We start from the raw sequence: 24094 nt of genomic DNA on the forward strand, positions 1-24094 counted from the left end.
TAAAGCAATCTTGTTCTCCAGTGAGTGCACATTGGCCAAAAGGATGCTGGGGTGGGGGGATCTTAAGCCCCTATGCTTCAGCTGGAAAAAGCTGGAGGAGGTGGTGGAGGCAGATACCATTACAATGTTTAAGAGGCATTTGGACAGGTACTTGGATAGGAAAGGAGCAGAGGGATACAGTCCTAACGCAGACAAATGGGACTAGTGTAGACAGGCATCAAGGTTGGCATGGACGAGATGGGCTATACAGGCCCATTTCTGTGCTGTTCTGTCCACTTCTATGAACACCAGGGCCCAGGGTTCTCAAGCTCTACTCGACAAACAAGGGCCCCAGTTCCCGTGTTCTCTTTAAACTCATCAGGGCCCTATTTCCATGCTTTATTGAAATTCACTGGCTTCTATTTCCACCATTCCTTTAAAATTTAGTTGGGTTTGCTGAAAAATTTGTACCACGATGTAACTGCTTAAAAAAAACTGAATTTAATGTGTGTTGGAGTACTAATTGAAATAATATCCAACAGTGTGGAAAATCTGCCAGTCCACTACACCTACATCTTCTACCTCCATATACATATAAATACAGCAAAATACTAGAAGTACTAGAAATCCAGTTATAAAACTGAAAATATTCAGCAGGTTAGGCAGAAATTAGAGGGGGAAAAGTTTAAAACTTTTCAAGTTTTTCTCTCAGCAGATGCTGCCTGACATCCTACCATCTGGTATCCCAGAGGCTGTACTTTTTATACTAAAGCTATGTGCCTGTGATGCTGCTGTAACAAGTTTTTCACTGCAACTGTGCATACATGCACTTGTGCATATGACAATAAACTCGACTTCTGACTTTTTTTGTTGTTTGTTTCGCATTTCCAGCATCTGCAGTTTTTTTCTTTGCTCTAAGGTTCTACTCTTTTAAATTTTCTGTCTGCTTATTTATTTATAAAGCATTTCTTGGTTTTACTTCTTTATTTTACTAGCCAGTAATTGTTGATATCTTTCTCTTCCTATTCCTTTCGCAGGGAACCTTGCGGTCATTGTCGCAGCCCTGTCTAACGAAAGTGCCGCCGTGCTCTGAAGGCAATTAACAGATCACCCCTTACTCCTGCCGCCACAGTAAAACAATGAACATTTTAAGTGCCCAAATAAATTACATTCAATCTGCTTGGGTTAATTTTCCCGCCAGTTGCGCCGAGGTGAAAGGTTAACGGAAGTGATGTGTAGTGGGGGTAAATAAAAAGCGGGAACAAGAGCCTTTTTTTTGCGCTGCCATATTTTAAACCGAGCGGGTTGGAAAACCAGTGAAATATTAGGAATAATTTGTCGGTTCTGCACTTATTCGGCTTCTGCGCGGGATTTATTGTTTTTTTTAAAAAACATTTATAGGTGGCAAGTAAATAGGATCCTGAAGGAGCGTTTGAAATGGCGGATCAGGAACCGAGCGCTTCCACGTCCAGCATCGCAGGCAGCACCGAGGGGTGAGTGAGGGGGGGAGCGGGCAGCCGGCAGCCACTGTCCGGCCTCGCTGCCCCGGGGGCTGCCTCTGTCCGCGCGCGCGCGCGCTCCCGGTCTCCTGCCTGCCCGCCCGCGCGTGCCCGCCGGCCGCGTTCCATCCGCGTGTCTTCGCTACAATTTGGAACGAGCCCGGAGTCACGGCCACCGCTCGGGGAGCAGCCCCGGGAAAGGCAACGCTTCGCTGCCGCATTGTGCAGCCCTCCCCCCCCCCCTCCCTCCCTCCCTCCCTCCCTCCCCGGATTACTATCCGTGTCCTCCTAGCTTCATTCCACACGATTGAGACTTTTTGTTTTTTTTTCCGCCCAGAAAATGCACCCGATTATCGTTTCGCTGACCGCTGTGTAATCTCGTAAACTAAGAAATGTGTTGGGTTTGCGGAAGTCGGTGTTGTTTCGGGCTATCTGGAAGGGATATTCCGAGCGCTCACATCATGAACACACGATTTGTTACCCCATGAGCGTGGAAGTTTGTTTTTTTTTCAGTCTGACGTGAAACTGGCAGTTGAATCCGCTCTAAGTTTGATTGGTTGCCTCTGTGAGTGTTAGAATGTGGGTGTTGTAGTTTATGACCTATTGTAGGGCAATGATACTGCCATCGTGAAATGTAATTGTATTTTGAACGCTACCTTCATTATACCTCTACAGAGATTTGTTTGTGGCTTTGCAGTCGTTTTGTAGTTTCTACAATGAGGTTGGATAGTGATTGCACTGCCATCGTGAAATGTAATTGTATTTTGAACGCTACCTTCATTATACCTCTACAGAGATTTGTTTGTGGCTTTGCAGTCGTTTTGTAGTTTCTACAATGAGGTTGGATAGTGATTGCACTATGATCACAATTCCCCAATATCATAGTGCCCAAATCTGAATAGGTGTCTGATCTGGAAATATCCCCACATTTCAGTCCTGATGTGGGGTCTTGACCCAAAACGTCGATACTTCCTTCCCTCCCACTTTGTTCCTCCAACTGTTTGATTTGCTCCAGATTCCAGCATCTGCATTCTCCACGTTACTGTAGCAGTCGTTAGTGGTTGAGGTTCTACAGGGGTGATGTACTTTTTTTTGATGCATACAAAATGCTTGTGTTTATTCTTTGTGGGTATTATCTTGCCTTAAGGACCAGATGAGTTTTAAAACAGGATGTAGACCTATCTTGTGCATTCTGCTTCACTGTCAATAAAGAATCTTCTTTTATAGATTAGCAGTCTTACAAAATTCAAATGGAACAAACCACTGCATAATGGAAGGGCAACCAAATGGGCTTTGTGGAATTTAGCTTGGGTGTATGGATGTCCAGCTCCTTCAGTTGGTTAAGCCAGACAGTTGTTGGGGTAGTGGGTGTAATGTTTGGGTGTTTCCTTCATATTTGTGAATTGGGCACTGAGGCATTAATTTCTATGTTCTGTTTTGAATCACCATTGGAAAGTGATGGACAAATGGAAAATTAAATGACCAGAATTGTAGAAATTTGTGGTGTAGAAAGAAGGTCAATTGTGTCTATGCTAGTCCAAAAATACAGTGTAGGTCATTATCCTTAACTGATGCTGAGTTTGTTTTCCAGCAGCACTTAGCTTCAGACTTGATAGCCTTAGTCCAAAGATCTTCAAAAGAAGTGAGTCCAGTAGGCACTTGATAACGGCAAGGTGATTTTTATTTTTAAAGAGAAATTCTAGTGTAAGTGTAGTCTGAAATCACACAAGATGAGGGTTAGTTGTCCCAGCAGCAATTCTCAATTGGGCTCAACAATCTTCATCTTGCTCAATGACTGACATTCCATTTCGTCAGAAGTGGGGACATTCACTGACCTGTGTAAATATTTGATTCCCAATTTTCATCTTTTCAGAAAGTGAAGCATTCCATGTCTCCTTGCAGCAAGACCTAGATATTAATCAAGTGCAATAACTTGGAGAAATAGAAGCAGTGCTAGGACTTTGTGCCAACACTGCCACTCACAAAGATTGTGGCTGAATTTTATTTTACTTCAACACTTTCCTCATCAACCCCCAAATCTCTTCAGTCTCATACTATTCAAACAAAAAATTGATCTGTATTGAATTAGCTTCCACAGTATTCTTGGGCAGAGAATTCCAATAATTCACTGCCCTGGGATGAAGACTTACTTTGCACCTCTGTCATTAACAGCTGACCCTTCTCTTTGAGATTGGCCCTGATTGTAGACACCACAGTCAGGGGAAACAATGTCCCCTGCATCTACCTTGCAAGAACCTGTATAAATTGTTTTTTTTTCAGAAAATTGTCTCCCATTCTGTGAACTTCAGTGTGGTTCATTGGACAAACTCCTCAGTCCCAGCAATCAGTGTAGTCAACTTTCATTGGGCTCGCTCTATCACAAATATATAGTCAAGATTAGACTGGGACATGACACTTAACATTTTGGGTGTGATTTCCGGACCATACTTAATGGGCTATTAAGTGGCATACACAGGTGCTAGGTTATCACCATCTCTGAGAATCAAAATGCCTGACATTGAATAAGTGTCCCATGAACATCACTGACAGTAACTTGACAAGAGATATGGATGGATGACTTTAGAAAAGCTTCTGCACCTGCAAAGCAAATGCATGTGTTGATGCATATAGTAGCATAGGTTCCACCTATCTAGATGCATGTAACTCCACAATGCTCAAACATGTTTGCATCCTAGGTCAAAACAGCCTCTATCCACCATTCTAAAAATTCACTCTCTATACCGCTGTGCTGTAGCTGCAATGTGTACCATCTACAAATGCATCAGTCACTTGCCTGACTGCTACTGTAAGCTCTCTAACCAAGGAGGACAAGGGCAGCATATAATGGAACTGTTCCAGCTTCCCTTCCTAGCAGCACAACATCCCAACTTGGAAATGTGTACTGCTATTCCTTCATCACTACTGGGTATAAATCCTGGAACTCTCCTCGCCATTATCGGAGTTGCTTCACCCAAAGAACAGCAGTGGTTTAAGGTGGTGGTAGTGCACCACCAGCTTGGAAACTAGGTATGGACAGGAAGGGCTCACATCCTGAATTTTTTTTTTAAAAAAAAGGTCCATTGGTAGCCTTGGTTGCAGGAATTCAACTGTTCCTCCAGCTAATTTAAACTGTAATGTTTCTTCATTTTTTTAGAACATAGAAAAACTACAGCACAATTCAGGCCCTTTGGCCCACAAAGCTGTGCCAAACAATTCCCTACCCTAGAAATTACTAGGCTTACCCATAGCCCCCTATTTTACTCAGCTCCATGTACCTATCTAACAGTCTCTTGAAAGACCCTATCGTATCTGCCTCCACCGCAATTTCCGGCAGCCCATTCCACGCACTCACCACTCTGAGTGGGGAAAAAAAACTTACCCCTGACATCACCTCTATATCTACTCCCCAGCACCTTAAACTTATGTCCTCTTGTGGCCACCATTTCGGCCCTGGGGAAAAGTCTCCGACTATCCACTTGACCAATGCCCCTCATTATATACCTCTATCAGGTCCCCCCTCATCCTCCGTCGCTCCAAGGAGAAAAGGCCGAATTCCCTCAACCTGCTTTCATAAGGCATGCTACGCCTTCCGGGCAGCATCCTTGTAAATATCCTCTGCACCCTCTGTATGGTTTCCACATCTTTCCTGTAGTGAGGCGACCAGAACTGAGCACAATACTCCAAGTGGGGTCTGACCAGGGACCTATATAGCTGTAACAATACCTCATGGCTCCTAAATTCAATTCCCCGATTGATGAAGAATACACCATATGCCTTCTTAACCACAGAGTCAACCTGCGCAGCTGCTTTGAGCATCCTATGGACTCCGACCCCAAGATCCTTCTGATCCTCCACACTGCCAAGAGTCCTACCATTAATAATATATTCCGCCAACATATATGACCTACCAAAATGAACCACTTCACACTTACCTGGGTTGAACTGCATCTGCCACTTCTCAGCCCAACTCTGCATCCTATCTATGTCCCTCTGTAACCTCTGAGAGCCCTCCAAACTATCCACAACACCCCCAACCTTCATGTCATCTGCAAACTTACTAACCCACCCCTCCACTTCCTCATCCAGGTAGTTTATAAAAATCACAAAGGGTAAGGGTCCCAGTACAGATCCCTGAGGTACACCACTGGTCACCGACCTCCACTCAGAATATGACCCTTCAACAACCACTTTTAGCCTTCTGTGGGCCAGCCAGTTCTGGATCCACACTGCAGTGTCCCCTTGGATCCCATGTCTCCTCACCTTCTCCATCAGCCTCGCATGGGGTACCTTATCAAATGCCTTGCTGAAATCCATATACACTACATCTACTGCTCTCCCTTCATCGATGTGCTTAGTCACATCCTCAAAAAAAAATTCAATCAGACTCGTAAGACAGGTCCTGCCCTTGACAAAGCCATGCTGACTATTCCTAATCATATTATACCTCTCCAAATATTCATAAATCCTGCCTCTCAGGATCTTCTCCATCAGCTTACCAACCACTGAGGTAAGACTCACTGGTCTATAATTTCCTGGGCTATCCCTACTCCCTCCCTTGAATAAGGGAACAACATCCGCAACCCTCCAATCTTCTGGAACCTCTCCCATCTCATCGACGACGCAAAAATCATCGTCAGAGGCTCCGCAATCTCCTCCCTCGTCTCCCACAGCAACCTGGGGTATATCTCATCTGGTCCCAGTGACTTATCTAACTTGATGCTTTCCAAAAGTTCCAGCACCACCTCTTTGCTAATATCTACATGCTCAAGCTTTTCAGGCTGCTGCAAGTCCCCACTACAATCCCCCAGATCTTTTTCTGTGGTGAATACTGACGTAAAGTATTCATTAAGTACCTCTGCTATTTCTTCCGGATCCATACACACTTTCCCACTGCTGCACTTGATAGGCCCTATCCTTTTGCATCTCATCCTCTTACTCTTCACATACTTGTAGAATGCCTTGGGGTTTTCCTTAATCCTGCCTGCCAAGGCCTTCTCATGTCCCCTTCTGGCTCTCCTAATCTTTAAGTTCCTTTCTTTTAGTCTTGTACTCCTCCAGATCTCTAACATTACCTAGCTCTCTGTACCTTTTGTAAGCTTTTCTTTTCCTTTTGATTAGATTTATTATAGCCTTCGTACACCACAGTTCCTGTATCCTATCATGGCTCCCCTGTCTCATTGGAACATGTCTATGCAGAGCTCCACACAAATACCCCCTGAATATTTGCCACATATCTTCCATACTTTTCCTAGAAAACATCTTTTCCCAATTTAATCTTCCAATTTCCTGCCTGGGAGCCTCATAATTCCCTTTACTCCAAGTAAACACCTTTCTAGTCTGTCTGTTCCTATCCCCCTCCAGTGCTAACGTAAAGGAGATAGTGATCATAATTCTATTACTAAAATGTTCACCCACTGAGAGATCTGACACCTGACCAGGTTCATTTCCCAATATCAAACCAAGCACAGCCTCTCCTCTTGTAGGTCTATCTACATTCTGTGTCAAGAACCCTTCCTGAACACACCTAACAAACTCCACCCCATCTAAACCCCTCACTGTCTGGAGATGCCAATTAATGTTTGGGAAATTAAAATCCCCCATCACAACAACTGTTATTCTCACACCTTTCCAGGATCTGCTTCCCTATCTGCTCCTCAATTGGGTGGCCTATATATTTAAAAAAAACACCCAGCAAAGTTATTGACCCCTTCCTGTTCCTAACCTCCACCCACAGAGACTCCGTAGACAATCCTTCCACAACATCCACCTTTTCCACAGCTGTGACACTATCTCTGATCAACAGTGCCACTCCCCCACCTCTCTTGCCTCCCTCCCTGTCCTTCCTGAAACATCTAAAACCCAGCACTTGAATCAACCATTCCAGCCCTGAAGCCATCCAAGTCTCTGTAATGGCCACCACATCATAGCTCCAAGTATCGATCCAAGCTCTAAGCTCATCCGCCTTGTTCACAACACTCCTTGCGTTAAAATAGACACATCTCAAGCCTGTCTGAACACGTCCCTTCTCTATCACCTGCCTATGGTACTTACTCCTAGCCTCCTCTATTTGAGAGCCAAACACCTTCTCCAGTACGGATCCCACCCCCCAACAATTCTAGTTTAAACTCTCCCCCAGTAGCCTTAGCAAACCTCCCCGCCAGTATGTTGGTCCCCCCTGGGATTCAAGTGCAACCCATCCTCTGAACAGGTCATACCTGCCCCAATGATCCAGAAAATGGAATCCCTGCTCCTTACTCCTATCCCTCAGCCACGCATTTAACGTCCTCCTCATTCTGTTCCTATATCCACTGTCACTTAGCACAGGCAGTAATCTGGAAATTACTATCTTTTGAGGTCCTGCTTCTCAACTTCCTAATTCCCTATAGTCTCTTTTCAGGACTTCATTCCTTTCCCTACCTATGCCATTGTTAACAATATGTCCCACGACCTCTGGCTGTTCTCCCTCCCCCTTGATGATATCTTGGACGCGATCTGAAACATCCTGGACCCTGGCACCTGGGAGGCAAGCTACCTTCCAAGTTTCTTTCCTGCGTCCACAGAATCGCTTGTCTGCCCACCTAACTATAGAGTCCCCTATCACTAGTGCCCTCCTCACTCCTTCCCTACCCATCTGAGCCACAGGGCTGGGCTCTGTGCCAGAGACGCTGCCACTGTTGCTTCCCCCAGGTAGGCTGTCTCCCCCAACAGTACTCAAGCAGGAGTACTTATTGTCAAGGGGTACAGCCACAGGGGCTGTATTTGAGATTTGACCATGTTCCAAATCTCCATGCTTGGAAAATGAATCCTTCTCAGCTGCCTTTCATCTTTGAGATGGGGCATCACTAGTGAGACCAAAATATATTGTCCAATGTTAATTGCCTTTGTAATAGTCTTCCCTTCAACTGCTATCTGAAGTATGTCCCCAGGTTAAGACCTCTCCTCTAAGGGAACATTTTTTTTTATACACAATTAGTCTTTTCCCTTTAGAATTCCTCTTTTCACAGGAAAATCCCAGTCTGGCCAGTATTGTCTCATGACTATACTTCAGCCTGGTGACATTCTAATGTTCTCTGCATCTTGTCCCTTGTTATTTCTGTTGTGTAGTTAGAACTGTGTGCAGCACTCGTTACCATAGAAAAGTCTCCGGGGGCTGGGAAGAGTTGTGCGGTCAGACAGGGGACATGGCGGATTCTAACATGTATATAAGGAGGTAATGATGGGGCATGAGATTTGGGTGGTTGGTCAACACAGAGCAGGTGCTGTCAGTCCCTGCCATTAGTCTGCATCACAGCACAGTGGTTCATGCCATGTTCCTGGCATAGCAGCATGCAGCCTGAGATGCCCATTAAAGTGTGGGATACACAAGTGTTTGGACTAGAGGAGACAGAGCACTGATTCATTATAGCACAACAGCATGACACTATCCCATGAGTTTCTTGCCTTAAATTTATGCTGTCTTGTTTTTGAAACCCCTACTATAGAAAGAGTTTGATTCTGTACCCTATCTGTGCCTCCATAATCTAGTATACTTCAATCAGGTCACTTCCAGGGAGAATGAGCCCAGCCTATCCAAAGTTCTCCAATCCACACACCGTTATGGTGAATCTCCTCTGCACGCCAGTGCCTTGTCCTTCCTATAAGTGTGGTGTTGAGGTAGATTGACTATGATCTTGTTGAATAGCAGAGCAGACTCCAAAGAGCAACTGGTCCTACTTCAACTTCTTGTATTATTTGGTCTAAAATTCAGACTGAGGTTAGCGGAAACGATCAGTGCCTTCAAAGGGGAATTGGCTAGGCAATTGACTGGCATGATGCAGAAAGATTGTGGTAGCACAGACATGTGACAGGAGTTTGAGGATGTTGGTCAAAGCTGAAGAGAAGAATAATCATGTTTATTATCACTGACTTGTATGTCGTGAAATTTGTTTTGCCGCAGCAGTACAGTGCAAAGACAAAAAAATATGATAAATTACAAAATAAATAGTACAAGAGAAAAGGAATAACGAAATAGTGTTTGTGGGTCATACAGAAATCTTATGGCGGAGGGGAAGAAGCTGTTCCTAAATCGTTGAATGTGTGTCTTCAGGCTCCTGTACCACCTCCCTGATGGTAGTAACAGACAGAGGATATGTCCTGGATGATGTGGGTCCTTAGTGATGGATGCTGCTGCCTTGAGGCACTGCCTCTTGAAGATGCCCTTGACGGTAGGAAGGGTTGTGCCTGTGATAAAGCTGGCTGAGTCTACAACCCTCTGCGGCCTCTTGCAATCCTGTGTATTGGAGCCTCCATACCGGGCTGTGATGCAACCAGTCAGAATGTTCCCCACTGAACATCTATGGAAATTTGCAAGAGCTGTGGAAGTGTAGTTGAGGAAAGATTGGCTAGGCTGACATTTTCTTCAGAACATGAAGTTGAGTGTTAGATTTAATTGTAGGGTTTAAAATTGTAGCCTTTCCATTCTGAGTGGCAGTTAATTTCTTCATAGATTTGAAGTAATGTGTAGAAGGATTAATGAAGTGAGAAAAGGATTTTGCCTTGAGATGCTGCAGATCCAGAAATGCTCATTACATTTTTAAAGTTCCTTAACTTTTAAAGCATTATTGATGCTGTAACTAACCAAGGTTAGAGACTTGATATGGGAAGGTGAGATTAGTGTGAATATTTACTTGGCCAGCATGCAAGAGGTGTGCCAAATGGTTGTCTTCTGGGCCATAAATGTCCCATTCTATGAAAATGACATTTTTGTCATCACTGAGCTCATCAGGTTGCATTGTGCACATCAGCACAAAGATGCAGCAAGATTTTGAATTGAGCCTTTGAATTAGAATCGGCTTGTCCAATAGTGTGGCCTCTTCGGGTGCTGCTGACAACAGGGAAGTTCTACTCAAATCTTGGTGGATCTAAGTGCAAATCTATTTTGTTCGGTGGCTTTAAACTTGAACAGAGTCAGCTCCTTAACAAGTTTCATGCCTTTCTCAAACACTTGTGGATTATTGTACGTGTTGGGGTTTAAATATTTGCAAGTTGGTCCAAGTGAGGCTTCCGCATCATTTGTGGGTTCCTCCACTGGATCACTATTCAGGCAGTAGCAACCAATAATGGGTCAATCTGAATAGAATTTTTCAGGAACCTTGGAAGGACTTGTGCTTCGTTTGACTATAAAAGTAGTCTGTGGCTTCGTTGGAGTCCTTGGTGATCAAGATTACTTGCTTTTAAAGTTAAAATACATATTTCTTCCAGTTTTTAAAATAGATATTCTTGGTTTGAGCTGATGGAAGTGCAAACCTTTGACAAAAACAGATCTTCTCAATTAACACCACCTTTTATTTTATAGAACTGATGTTGGTGTGGAAGCTATGAAGTTACTTGGGGCTGGCAAAAGACACATGGTAATGGAAGACTTTGCAGCAGCTGTCAATGCCTTTCAAGATGCATGCAGGCTGCTGTAAGTATATTGTGGTAGTTTGCAGATGTAGTTTGGTTTATTATTGTCACATGTACCAAGGTACAGTGAAAAACTTTTGCATGCCATCCACATGCATCATTTCAGTACAGGTGCATTGAGGTAGTACAAGATAAAACAGAATGCAAAGTAAACTGTTACTGTTGAAGAGAAAGTGCAGGCAGACAATAAGGCGCAAGGCCATAACGAGGTAGATTAAAGTCAAGAGTGCATTTTATCGTACTGGGGAATGTTCAATAGTCCTGTAATAGTGGGATAGAAGCTGTCCTTGAGTCTGGTGGTATGTGCTTTCAGGCTTTTGTATCTTCTGCCTGATGGGAGAGGGGAAAAGAGAGAATGTCTGGGGTCGGTGGGGTCTTTGATTATGTTGGCTGCTTTACTGAGGCAGTGAGAAGTGTAGACAGTACATGGAGGGGAGTTGTGAAGTTTAAGTGAAATATCTGAAACTAGTGTCCCTGAATACAGTAAAACAGCTGTGCTGGCATGCTCAGAACTTTGGTGTCAGACTAGCAGATTTTCTGGACTTTTGAAAGTTATTCAGCATTAATACTACGAAACAATTTGTTCCAGTGAAACTGGCAAGTTTCAATGGAGAGTGGCAATTGGGGCCCAGTGAATGGAAAGGGAGTACTGTAAGCATCACCTGGTGAGCCAGATGCCAAACCATTAGGATTTATAGTTTGATAGCAGGTTATTGGAATTTTACTGTAACAGACTTTTTTAAAACAAAAGTTATTGCCTGTGTACAGAACAAGCTTGCTTAAAATAAGCTTTGATTTCAAGATATGAGCATGTTAAGGCACAAGTTCTCCTTTGTGACACTATTTCTTATTAGTAAGATATATACTTGGGTTTTCTGTTCTGATTTGTGCATGAAAGTGATCTTTGTTTTTCCTTTTCAAAAAATAAATAGGAGTACTGCACATGGAGAAATAGCTGATGAATGTGGAGAAGCCTACTTCTGTTATGGAAAAGCTCTTCTGGAGTTGGCAAGGTTAGTTGACAAATTTGATCACGAGGCTAAGTATTTGGGAAGAAAATTTAACAAAATTATACATCTCATTCTAATTCTTAAGTATGTAGTTGGTTAATACCCATCTTCTAATCCATGCTGGATGTCACGCCTGTTAACAATTTTCACCCATTTTATCCCCCCATGCCAATTTGTATAACGCAGTCCCAATTTTTGCTCATCTAACCACTGAATACTCTAGGTTTTAAACATAACCTTCACTTTTTAAAAACAAAGTAGACAATAAGCAGAAAGTTTAATGCCTTCAACAACAACACAAAATACTGGAGGTCATTTAAGTCGGGCAGCATCTATGGAGGGAAATAAACAGCTGGCATTTCGGGTTGAGACCCTACATCAGGACTGGAAAGGAAGAGGGCAGAAGCCAGAATTAAAAGGGAAGGGGAGAGTGGGGGGGGGGGGGGGGGGGGGGGAAAGAGGAATAAAGGACATCTCAGATGTCCTGGAATGGAAAGCCTCATTGTGATGTGGCAGAGAAACTGGGAGAATGGAAATAGCATCCTTACAAGTGATGGTGGGAAGAGGTGTAGTCAAGGTAACTGGGAGTTAATGGGTTTGTAAACAAAAAAGGGTTGGTCAGGTTGGAGGAGCAACACCTCATTCATTCTTGGTCGTCTCCAACCTGATAGCATCAACATCGATTTCTCTAACCTGGTAACCCTTCCTAACATTTCTCTCCCCCCCCCCCCCCCCCCCCCCCACCCCCCCCCCCCCCCCCCACCACCTTTTCCCTCATCCTGTCACCCCCTCTCCCCTGCCCCTCACGACCTGCCCATCATCTCCTTCTGGTTCCCAACCTCTTTACCTTTATTCCATGCTCTACTGCTCTCTTCTGTCAGATTCCCCCTTCCTCAGCCCTTTGCCTCTTCACCCATCACCTCCCAGCTTCTCACATCATTCCCTTTCATCTCTCCATTCACCTCGCTTCCCCTTCTCACCCAGACTCCCCTATCACCTGCTAGCTTGTGCTCCTCCCCCTCCCTTTTTATTCTGGCTTCTGCTCTCTTCCTTTCCAGTACTGATTAAGGTCCTCAACTCGAAACAATGACAGTTTATTTCCCTCCATAGGTACTGCCTGACCTGCTGAGTTCCTCCAGTATTTTGTGTGTTGCTGTAGATTCCAGCATCTGCAGAATTTCTTGTGTCTCACTTTGATACCTTCAGTTTGAATCTGGATTAAATTGCTTCTGTTTGCTAGAAAATGCGTTGCATTTTTTTTTTGGGGGGGTTCAGTAATTGAAAGTCTGATTGTTATAGTAGATTATTCTGGTATTGCACAACTTAGTGCAGGAAGAGCTTTGGGATAAATAGATGAACATCTTGCTCTTTGAAATCTCTTACAGAATGGAGAGGGGGGTGCTTGGCAATGCCCTTCAAGGAGTTCCTGATGATGATGATGATGAAGATGATGAAGAAGAAACAGCAACAACAGAGGACCCGAAAATAGAAAATACAGGGAATGTGGATGGTGAGTACCTATTTTTTTTGACGTGTTTGTTTGCTTAGAAGTAGCTTCAGACTGGTACTTTAACCTAGTTTACACAGCACATTCTCTCTAGACCAACAGAGTTTACATGAGCACAATTTTGGAGAGGCAATGTTTAGTTTTTTTTTATGGGATGGCTTTGTTAAAAGTGCTGACGGGCATAATTTTAATCATTTGATCAGGTTTTAAAAATTGAATGGCTAGCATATTTTTGGCCAAAATTCATTTTCATAGGGTTTTATTGCTGAATCAAATGTAGGTTAACCTGTGTATACTTGCAGATTTGAAAACTTGAATTTCCTGTACATCAGACTGCATAATCTTGGTACATTGTGGTGTACTGTGAAGTTCAATTGGAAAAACAATTTGTCTGGATAAACTGTCCAAATATTTATGGTACACAGATTGTTTTAAACTGAACTTCACTTCACAATAAGCCACAAATGTACCAAGATTATGCTGATGGGTGGTTAATGAATGAGTGAGTTAGCCATTAAAATGGGAAGGGAATTGTGGAAATATTTGGTTTCAGATTTTTGGAAGAGTTAATATATGGCTCTAACTTTCTTTTTCTTATCCCTTGCCAAATTGCATTTGGAATTGTAGATTAATTAGTATAATAAACTTTAAGTGTTACATTGATTTGGTTTTGAATTAAAATTGTAACTTCATTTTTAATCTAATTTCTGATAAGCAGCCATAGGCTGCTCCATTGTACAAGAACCCAAGTGCAAAATGGGGAGGTTAGGAGTATATTGTAGAATTGCTGAGATTGATTGCCTATTCCTCTCAATTTCTATAAAAACCTACTGATGTCAATTTAATTCTACATTCTACCTGATCTTATTTTTCCCCCACTTTTCAATTGTGACTGTCAATATTTTCTTATCAAAACTTTTATCAGCACTGGGAATTCCAATTTTGTGCATTTTTTTTCCTTAATGTGTTTAGAAAAAGAGAGGGAGGAATTGAGGGAACAGGTCTATGCAGCACTAGCTGAAGAACAGAATAATAAGCCAGCAGAAACCAAGATAAAAGTTGAAAACATTTCTAGTGATGAGGATGTAGTCCATGAAGAAACAAGAAATCCAACAGAGAAAGCTGATAAAGTGAAGTTTCTGACAGAGTTCTGTACAACTCAAAGTGAAATGAGGATGGAAACTGAATCATTGGGTGACCGTGGTGAAAGTGGGAAAAGTGAACCAATGGATGTAGTGGATTCCCATCAGAAGAATGGTGATAGTGTCAAAGAGGAAGATGTGAAGGATATGAAGGAATGTCTGGAGGATAAAAACATCACTGTTAAAGAGGTTATTGTGCCAGAAGATGGGGGTGAAAAGCCAACAACTGATGCATCGGTAGAAAATGTTGGTAAAATTGACCTGGAAGGAAAAATCTCTTGTCCCTTGGAAAAGACACCCGGGAGGATCAAGACAAATTGAATGAGAAACCAGCAGAGAACCTGAAAGATGCTAACAGTGAAAATGAAGTCACAGTGGAGAAGATTGATGGCAAACAAGAGGATGGAACTACAGGATGTGAGGAACCAATGGAAGAGGGTGAAGGTATAAACTAGAGGACAAATGTTCTGATTAACAAGTTGGGGTTAAATAGCACAGAACTCCATAAATGTCTGTTTTACAGCCACTTAATGGGGGCAGGTGGCCAAGTGCTCTAAGCACTTTGTAAATCTGCCCACTTAATACTAGCTATGAAGAGCATGGAGGAAAATGGTGTTTTTTTTTTAAACTCTTACTATTCACTGGGATAAAACTGGCTTTATGGAAGCTGTGAACCTTGGCACAAACCACTGGTAATATCACTGCAGGTGTATTGGTTCCTTCATTTTAAAAACATTTGTGTATTGCATTGTACATTAATGAAAATAGTAATGATTCCAAGTAGCTTCAACTTTGCATTAATGTAAGATTTAAATGGGTTAAAGGCCAAAGACCAACATTGAAGTCACACAAGACGCCAATTTCCAGGGACATATTCTATGGGTCGCATAGTTAAGTATGTTTACAGTTTTGCAGCATTGGGAGCTTTAGTAAAATTGGGATGGATTCAGAATTTGTCAAAATGTTTCCAGAGACTAGCTGTGGTGCCTGCGATTCAGTATTTGGCACTTCATCCTTGGACACAAATCCTGGGTGGTAAACAAAATCTGTATTAAATTTAATGTACAATGAAGGATGTCAAATTAAGTGACCAACCAGCAATACAATTAATTTCAATTAGCAACAAACTTTCAGCTCTACATCCTAATTAATCTATAAATTTTCAGGTGCTTGTGCAGCAGATGCTAGTGAAGGTGATGATGAAAATGAAGACACTGCAGAAAAGGTAGGTTTTAAAGCTTTATCTACAAAAACCAGCTGGGATTTAATCTGAGATTTGAAAAACCAACTATTTATTACAGGATGGTGAAAGTGAAGAGGTTGACAATTTGCAGTTAGCCTGGGAAATGCTTGAATTGGCAAAAGTCATCTTCAAAAGGCAAGTTCTCTTTATCTTGGAGTTTAAAATTCCTTATTCCTGAATAAGAATTGAGTACTTGAGTTGAACAAGTCAATGTTTTCTTGTAATCAATATCACTCAATCTTGGTAAATTTTCAGACAAGAAACCAAAGAAATACAACTCTGTGCGGCACAGGCTTACCTAAAGTTAGGTGAAGTGGGAATAGAATCTGGTAAGTTGCAAAATCTGGTCTTCGGTTGAAAAATTTCATGTCATTCTTTGTTCATCATTCTGTAGGTTTTGCATTGAGCAAGCTGAACGTGAGGCTTGTCATGTATGACTTTGGGTAAAATAATTAACTGCTGATTGACGCAATCTTTTCTATTACAGAGAACTATATACAAGCTATTGAGGATTTCAACGAATGCCTGAACATTCAGGAAAAAACACCTTGATCCACATAACCGACTGCTGGCAGAGACCCATTACCAGCTGGGGCTGGCGTACAGTTTTAATAATCAACACGATTTCTCTCTAAAGCATTTCAAGGAGTCTTTCAGTGTTATAGAGAAAAGGTTAGGTAAGGAAAATAAGCTTTCATTCAAACTAATATTTTATGCCCTGCTGTTGTCAAGGGAAGCTGGTTTGAATGTCACTCCTGTAGCTGAGTTACTGGCTTAGTGATGTATCCCTTTCCCTTGGGGGAAATTGGTTTATTGTTGTCATATGCACTGAAGTACAGTGGAAAAACTTTGGCAAACGTAAGGTGCTACCTGTCACATTGTTTAGGATAAGCTTGACTGCTGAATACTATGAAGAATGTCAAAGTCTTAATTTGTCAGAATGATGGGAAGAATGGGGGATTTTTGTGGAAAGATGAAAAACTAGGTTTTTCCTAGAACAAAAACTATTAAAGGTTGTAGATATTCAATGATAAGGTTTTTGCATATGGGCAATTGCATTGGTACCTAAAGGACCAAGTTATTAGAGTAGGGAAGTTTTTGGCTGCAGTGAATTATCATCTATAAGGCACTCTGAAATTAGATACTGACTCACTGGTTCAATAGTTTGTGAATGAATTGTTTGAAAGGAATATTAAGTGGGAAATGGGTATATTAACATTCTTAAATTGCACAGGACATATTAGACTGACTCTTAAGATGTTTTTCTTGAGTGGCGTGAATTATCTTCCATCGGCATATCCAGATAACTTAACCAAACCCGACTGAGATTGTTTGTTTAAATCTGAGAAGGTTGGTTATTGTGAAAGAAAATCTGAAGTGCAAATATTAACTTGAGGAATGTTTGAGTTTTGATCAAAATCTTAAGCTTGTGAAATTGGAACAATATTGGCATGGATTGAGTGTTTGATGGACAAACTAGGAATAATGTGAGATTTTTAAACCTGGCTATAACTTTTATAAAGATCTTGTTTGGTTGCCTGTTATTGTTATTTTTGACTTTTGAATTAGAAGTGTTCTAGGTCACTGACTATAGAGCTAGGTGACAGTATAAGCCTTGAGAGGGATCTGCAGAAGAATACATCAGATAAGTAGATTTGCTGGGACAATGTGGAAAAATTGCAAAGTTACCATTAGTAAGAAGCGGAAAAATTGAATACATAAGCATGATGAGAAAGTGGAGGCATCTTGATGCTCTTGCACACAGATCAAAAGTTCTACATGGTGATTAGTGAAGGCAAATAGTTCAATTTCCCTACAATAAAAGATGAGATTAAGTTCATGTTGCAAGTATGTATAGTTTTGCTAGACCACAACAGTATATCCAGTTTTGGTTTGCCAAATCCCTTCTAGATGCAAACTGCTTCTAGGGATGGAATGTTGGAATTGTCCTGTGAGAGATCTTGAGCAGAATTTTCTTTTTTTAAAATGAGAGGTGATTTAATTGAAGCATAAAATATATTGGATGTTAAGAGACTCCAGTTTGCCCTGGGTCATGTTCTCAGGATATGGAATCTGCTGTCCACGCTTGAAATTTCTTTGCTTGCTGCATTCTGAAATCTTTGGAACTTTTCCTAGAGGGTTGTGGGTGCCCACTTTAAGGCAAAGATTTTTGGTAGGGAAGATGCATCAAGAGGTGCATAGCAATAGGCCAGAAAGTTCTGTTGGTGTAAAGTTTTGGCCATGGTCTTGCTGATTGGGGAACATGTGGTTTGTGGGTCTATTCTAAGTGAGAAAAATTTGTGGCTACCAGCCATTTGATTTTTGTTTGGGGGGGAAGAATTGTATTGGTTGTTAAGATTTGTACTTTATCTGCAGCTATGTTAACAGAAAGGATTGAAAAAGCAGAAGAGAGAGGCAAATCTCCAGCAAAAGATAGTGATGCAGTTTCTGAAGATAAGCAGGAAGTTGAAGAGCTTAAAGAGCTGTTGCCAGAAATAAAGGCAAAAATCGAGGATGCAGAAGAATCCAAAGATGGGAAAGCAACCAAAGCGCTTCAGGAAACTTTGGTCAGTGTCTATTGAGTAAGCAATTCATTAACTGGCAGGCTCTACATCACTGGTGGCTGAAGTTGAATGATTTGAGTCTTGTTCTTCAGATTTAATGTTGTAGTGGGAATAAAGGTGGGAGGTACAAGTGTCTCATTGCTGTTGATCTTTAATTCAAAGATAAGCATGTTTGATAACAAGATTAGCCAGAGTATAGAGACCAGCCATTATTTCAATTGGTCTGATCTTTATACGTCAATCTCTTCGCATTGTTTGCCTCCTAATAACCCATCAGCAAATCTTGCTGTTTTTAAATCCATTTGTACATGTCTACATTTGAAAGCATCTGACAATATGCCTCACTCGTTTTAAGTACAATTTTCACTATTGAATTTAATTGGTACTATGTGTTTATGACCGAGTTTTGGATTCTCTTCATTTGAAAACATGTTCATTTCTCAATCCTCCAATCTTAAGTTTGAGCAACCTAAAAGTCACAACAATCTGCAATTTTTTTTGGATAAGACATTACTGTCCTCTTTATGGATAGAGACCAAAACTCTACATGGTTCTTGTAAGTGTGTTCTGTAAAATAATCCACTACAAACTTCAACACCATTACTTCTCAAATTTGTTTGCCTAGTAATCTTTTTGGTGTTATAATTAAATTGCAATACCATTTTTAATTTGTTCACCTGTCTCCTAATAATCCATTTGATATCCTACCATTCTGTTTGATTTTCTGAAGTACAAGTTTTCTTTTTAAACACTTTATGAAATTAAATGATAAAGTTTGTTGTATTGCATTTTCTCCATATTGGCTATAGCCCAGTTTACATTTTTTTTCAGTCAAGAACACCTGCCTTTTCGGTGACAGAAAGTATTGCAATCAGTGCTCCAGCATCAGCTGTAAGTATTTATAATACATCTCCATTAAAAATGCTGTGTAATTCTTTGGGCAGATTGTTATTACTTGTCTGAATTTTTGTAGATGCAGGCTGGAAAAACAGATGAACCACCTTCATCAAGCTCAAATTCTGTATCTAACATCTCTCATTTAGTAAGGAAAAAGGTGAGTTTATTATTTGAACTAGTCTATTTAAATTTGTGATAACTTTGCTGTGCCTTGGTTGTATGTTTTATTTGACAACAGAAGTTTCTGTTAATCTGTCACATTGAATATAAACTATGCTTCATACCATAGAAGCAAACCCAATTCTATATGAGAATCAGGGCTTGGTCAACCAGTTTGCTGGCACCATCGTTTAAATGTTCACTAGTTTTGGAAAACATGAGGGTTTTTTTCTTGCCAATGAGTATGGGGGAGGTGGTGGTGGAGGGGGAATGTGGTGAATTTCAATTTAAAAACTGCAGTGCTTAGGCAATTTAAAATAAAGATATTCATCTGTAGGGATCTTTACTCAAAGGTTGACAGTGAAGATTCATTCCTCCTGAGGTAAATGAAGAGTTCCTCCAGTTCCCTATTGCCTCCCTTCAATAAGGGAGGTACTTTTATAAGGGAAGTACCCCACAAGAGTCACTTGCTTGCAAATGATTGGATGGTTCTGATAATTTGCCTTTATGTAAAATCCTGAGTTTGACATCTCCCCTCCCATCAAAAAAAAAATACAGAACACCAAATTATCCACAATGAATATTTGACAGAAGCTAATTGAATAGTAGTGTGACAAACTTGTGAAATTCTTAGAATTGAATTTTCCTGGGTTTGCAATGACATCTAGAAAGTTCCTGTATTGACAAATGCAAGAGAAATTGGCAATTTGTCATTTGGATTTGTCCTTTATCATATTGTTGTAATATTAATGTGCATAGTATGTTTAAGTAAAAATCTTTAAAATTTTAAAGTCCTCATTGCAGAGGAAACCAGAAGACTGTGAGAGGGACAATAAGGATCCTAAAAAAGCTAAGCAGGAGGAGTCTTCTGTGAATGGTGGATGTGGTGACGCCACCCATGATAGGAATGGAGTTCCTGAGAAAATGGAAGTGAGTTCTTTTGTATCCATTTGGTTTTCACACCAGTCTTTTTCCCCTCTTAAAATCACCAAACTATATGGAAAGGAAATTTGCTACCCATAAATTGGTTGCTGTACTGCAAGTTCTCTAACTACATTGTGATAATATCTAATAATTCTGAACATCAAACATTTTCAAAACCAGTATTGGCCAAAACAAAGAACAATACTCCTGCAAAACAAAATATTGCAGTGGGATGGGGACTTAAGTTCAACCTCCATCTGAAAGATGGCACTTGACTTTATAGTACTGCATTGGTGGAATTTGTATCTGGGGTATTCTGTGCTGTTTTTCCTAAGTTACTGCTATTTGGGTACAACATTGAAAGTTTTTACAATAACAGCTACATTTTACCAAGAAGAAATGGGCTTTTTAAATTAATCAGGGAATTGACTTGGCAGTATTCTGCTCGTGCACTTCTAAAATAGATCTGAAATATACATAAATGTATACCTAATGATGAAATGGTTCTTCTAACCCCATGGTCTGGATTTAAAATCACTATTCTTTCCCCCCACGTGAGTCACTTGTAGACATTAAGGAAAAGGGAAATCTTGACATTGATTGAGGGTCAAAGGCATGACAAGTACAAAGTTTATATTTGAAGCTTGGGTGGAAGTGGAAAACTGGATTTACATTAGTTTGTAAACTGGTAATACATTATATAAAATATATTAGGGAGTTGTGGGTATGCTATGTTGGCACTGGAAGTGTGGCAACACTTGTGGGCTGCCCCCAGAACATTGTATATTGGTTGTTAATGCAAAAAAAAATGCATTTCACTGTTTTGATGTACATGTGACTAATAAATATTATATGTGCAAAATAGTTAATTACCTCTTTTTCTCCTTTTTCAGTCAGAAGAAATTGCTTCACCAAAGAAATCTGATCCAGAAGCTCAAAGTACTAGTTAATATTTAGATAGCTGGCATACTCTACCACATACAGGACTGTTTTTGTATATAATGTATTTTTTTGATTGGCTTTTTGAACTTTTTGTAACATTGTGGAAAACTTCAATAAAGATGTCATTTGCAAATTTGGGACTCAAGTAGCTTTGCGTTATAAACTTTAAGCTCAAGTGCTTTAGACCCTGGTCTACAACACTTGTGATAACTTGAATACAGAATATAATTTTGCTGCTTTTGAGCTCTTCCTGGTGACAGGCTCAAGTTCTATTCCAATTTATTTGGAGTATTTGTGGCTAATACAATGGATATTGTATAATCTAGCCAAAAAGGTCTTGGTCAATTAATGTACATCTCTAAAATGGTAAAGATAGTAGGATTATCTTGCATCTGAAAATGTTCAGTTCATAATCACACTTTTCAAACTAGCACCAGCAGGCTGTTCAGAATTCTAGCCTCATGATCTGCACTAACTTTAGTGTTCAGTAAGTCTGAGTACAATAGTTACAAAGAAAGCTCATGTGGCTTTCTTTTTTTTTCCTTTCCTGCTCTGTTCTAAAATTTGAAATTGCTACCTACAAATATAAAAGTAGGGCTACATAAAATTCTGAATTCATGTCTGCTGTAGAGATAGATGATGGTACTCAGTCAAAATTTTGGCAATTGACAAATGTGCAAATTCCAAAAGACATTGTGGTTACTTAATGCAGTTTCATTTGTTGGTATATATGGTGGCCTATTGCTTGTTCCAGGTGTTTAAATTTGTAGTTGCTAAAATTCAAGTTGCTTATTCTTCAGTACTGACTATTTTGCTGACTATTAGATGGATAGGTATTCGATTGAGATTTCCACAAACTAAAACCTCCTACATAAATTCATGCCAAAATTCAGCATTAACTGGATATCATGATCCACCTCTCTCTCTGTCCCAGCACCTGTACAAGAATTTAGATGCTCTCTCCACCTCCCCAAACCTCCTCTTAAACCCAGGTTGCCTATAACCTAACATGATGTACCACTTTACTACCTTGGCTTTCCAAAGGATCAAAAGTAACATGCTCAATTAAATACTTTATTTTGAGCTTTATTTTGCCTTCTGACTTGATTCCAGTTTTAGTTGCTGGTACCATTATATGGTGGATTTTTTTTTCCATATGATGGGCTTTTGAATGCAGGTTTACCTTTGGCATGTTGGGTGACTTGTCAAGAAACCCCTTGCATTGTAAATGGCTGAATACAGAAAGTGCAATACTGTTGGGTTGGTTTCTTGCTGACTTTGCTGCTTGTTCACTGGTATGAATCTGGAACTTAGAGCTTGTCTTCAACAACTTGACACTAGCTACAGAGTTCAAAAACAGTGTTAAGAAGAGTATAATAGCCTACCATGCATAACTTGCAACTTATAGCATGCATTTGTAAACTAATTTTCTTATGTAAACAAACCTCTAGCAGTCCATTGGTTATGAAATGGTGATCTGACTTTTGATTAACATGTGGAACTATGTTAGGAGGGTAAATGATGATGGCTAATTCCACATTTGTGCTGCTGTGTATTTTAAAATTTCCTGGTACCAAGGTTCTTGCAATTGTTGGTTGTTAATTGGATGGGTACAGTGTTATTGTTCAGTCACTCCACTTTTGCAGTTTTGTCCATTTGCTAATATGTTGCATTAAAAGAACAACATTGGAATGGTGGGTTTTGTTAAAATGGAAGTTACTTATTCTGACCTAGTAGATGACTGCTAGAGGATGAAAATTTGGACCACATTTTGCAGGAAATTGGCAGCAATTACACCCAATTGGGAAGTTCCAAAGTTGCTGTTGACATTCAATTTATTTCATGAATGTGCTCTGATGGAATCTAGTGTGATAGCACAAAATTGCTTTGATTCTCCACAGGAAGTGAGGAAGCAATTTGAATAACCTGCCACAGGGATAATTTTACATGTGTGTAATAGCTGTGAGGGTCAAGGATGTTTGTGAATGTCAGAATTTTAATGTACTTTCAACAGCTAGCCAGATATTGAAATGTTTCCCCTTAGGAATTCCAAACCAGATGTCAAAGTTCAAAAGGGGTTACCAATTTTAAAAAAAATGAAATTCATCTTTTCAGGGTTGAAAATTTTAATTTTTGCCTCCACAGCTGAGGAGGCAAAAGTATAGAATTGTACACAAGGTAGAGATGGACCTTATTGCAATTTGGACATTCCTGACAAGGCCAGCATTTATTGCCTATCAGTAAATGCTCCTAAAGGAGCTGAATTACTTTGAACCCCTACAGTCCTGGTGAAGGTACTTCTACAATGGTGATGAGTAGGTGCTTTGAGGCTTGGACCAGTGAAGGACCAGCTATCTCAACTTTGGATGGTGTGCAACTTGGAGAAGCTGGAGGTGAAAGTGTTACCATACACCTATCCTTCTACATCCTGGTAGGAGAGATTTGAGTTTGGGAAGTTGTGAGAAGCCTGTGTAGGTGACTGCAGTTTCCAGATGTTTTATGCTGCAGCCACTGTACTGGTGTGATGGAGGAAATGATTTGTTTAGGGTGGTTGATTTGTTCTGGATGATGTTTGGCTTGTTGGAGCTGCGTTCATCCAGGCAAGTGGAGAGTGTTCTATATTACTTCTGACTTGTGCCTTGTTGATGGTGGAAAGGCTTTTGGATGTTGGAAGGGGAGTCATTTGCCACAGGATACTCGGCCTTTGCAATTCGACCTGGGACACCTGCAAAGGCTGTTAATTCCTCTTCAATAAACAACCAATTGTGAGGTATGACTCCAATC

General features: G+C 40.7%; 2 protein-coding genes across 2 annotated transcripts in view; one reads left to right on the top strand and one right to left on the bottom strand.

The window, feature by feature from the left end:
• Nucleotides 1-1211: 1211 nt before the first annotated feature.
• nasp (nuclear autoantigenic sperm protein (histone-binding)) lies at nucleotides 1212-21437 on the top strand. The gene is given in 14 exon segments (XM_052010812.1): nucleotides 1212-1472; nucleotides 10813-10923; nucleotides 11855-11935; nucleotides 13318-13442; nucleotides 15748-15806; nucleotides 15883-15959; nucleotides 16080-16153; nucleotides 16312-16364; nucleotides 16366-16501; nucleotides 18201-18391; nucleotides 19220-19279; nucleotides 19362-19442; nucleotides 20249-20374; nucleotides 21262-21437. Coding segments are annotated over 14 exon segments (1287 nt in total). The 5' UTR covers nucleotides 1212-1416; the 3' UTR covers nucleotides 21319-21437.
• A 943-nt stretch (nucleotides 21438-22380) lies between these two features.
• Nucleotides 22381-24094, bottom strand: part of LOC127567700 (uncharacterized) — a 31182-nt gene continuing 29468 nt past the window's right edge. The window contains exon 18 of the mRNA XM_052010645.1: nucleotides 22381-22651. Within this exon, the coding sequence (XP_051866605.1) occupies nucleotides 22634-22651 (18 nt within the window). The 3' untranslated portion in view covers nucleotides 22381-22633. The remainder of the gene's footprint in view (nucleotides 22652-24094) is intronic.

This window comes from Pristis pectinata, chromosome 3 (assembly GCF_009764475.1).
Source record: "Pristis pectinata isolate sPriPec2 chromosome 3, sPriPec2.1.pri, whole genome shotgun sequence".
NCBI lineage: Eukaryota > Metazoa > Chordata > Chondrichthyes > Rhinopristiformes > Pristidae > Pristis > Pristis pectinata.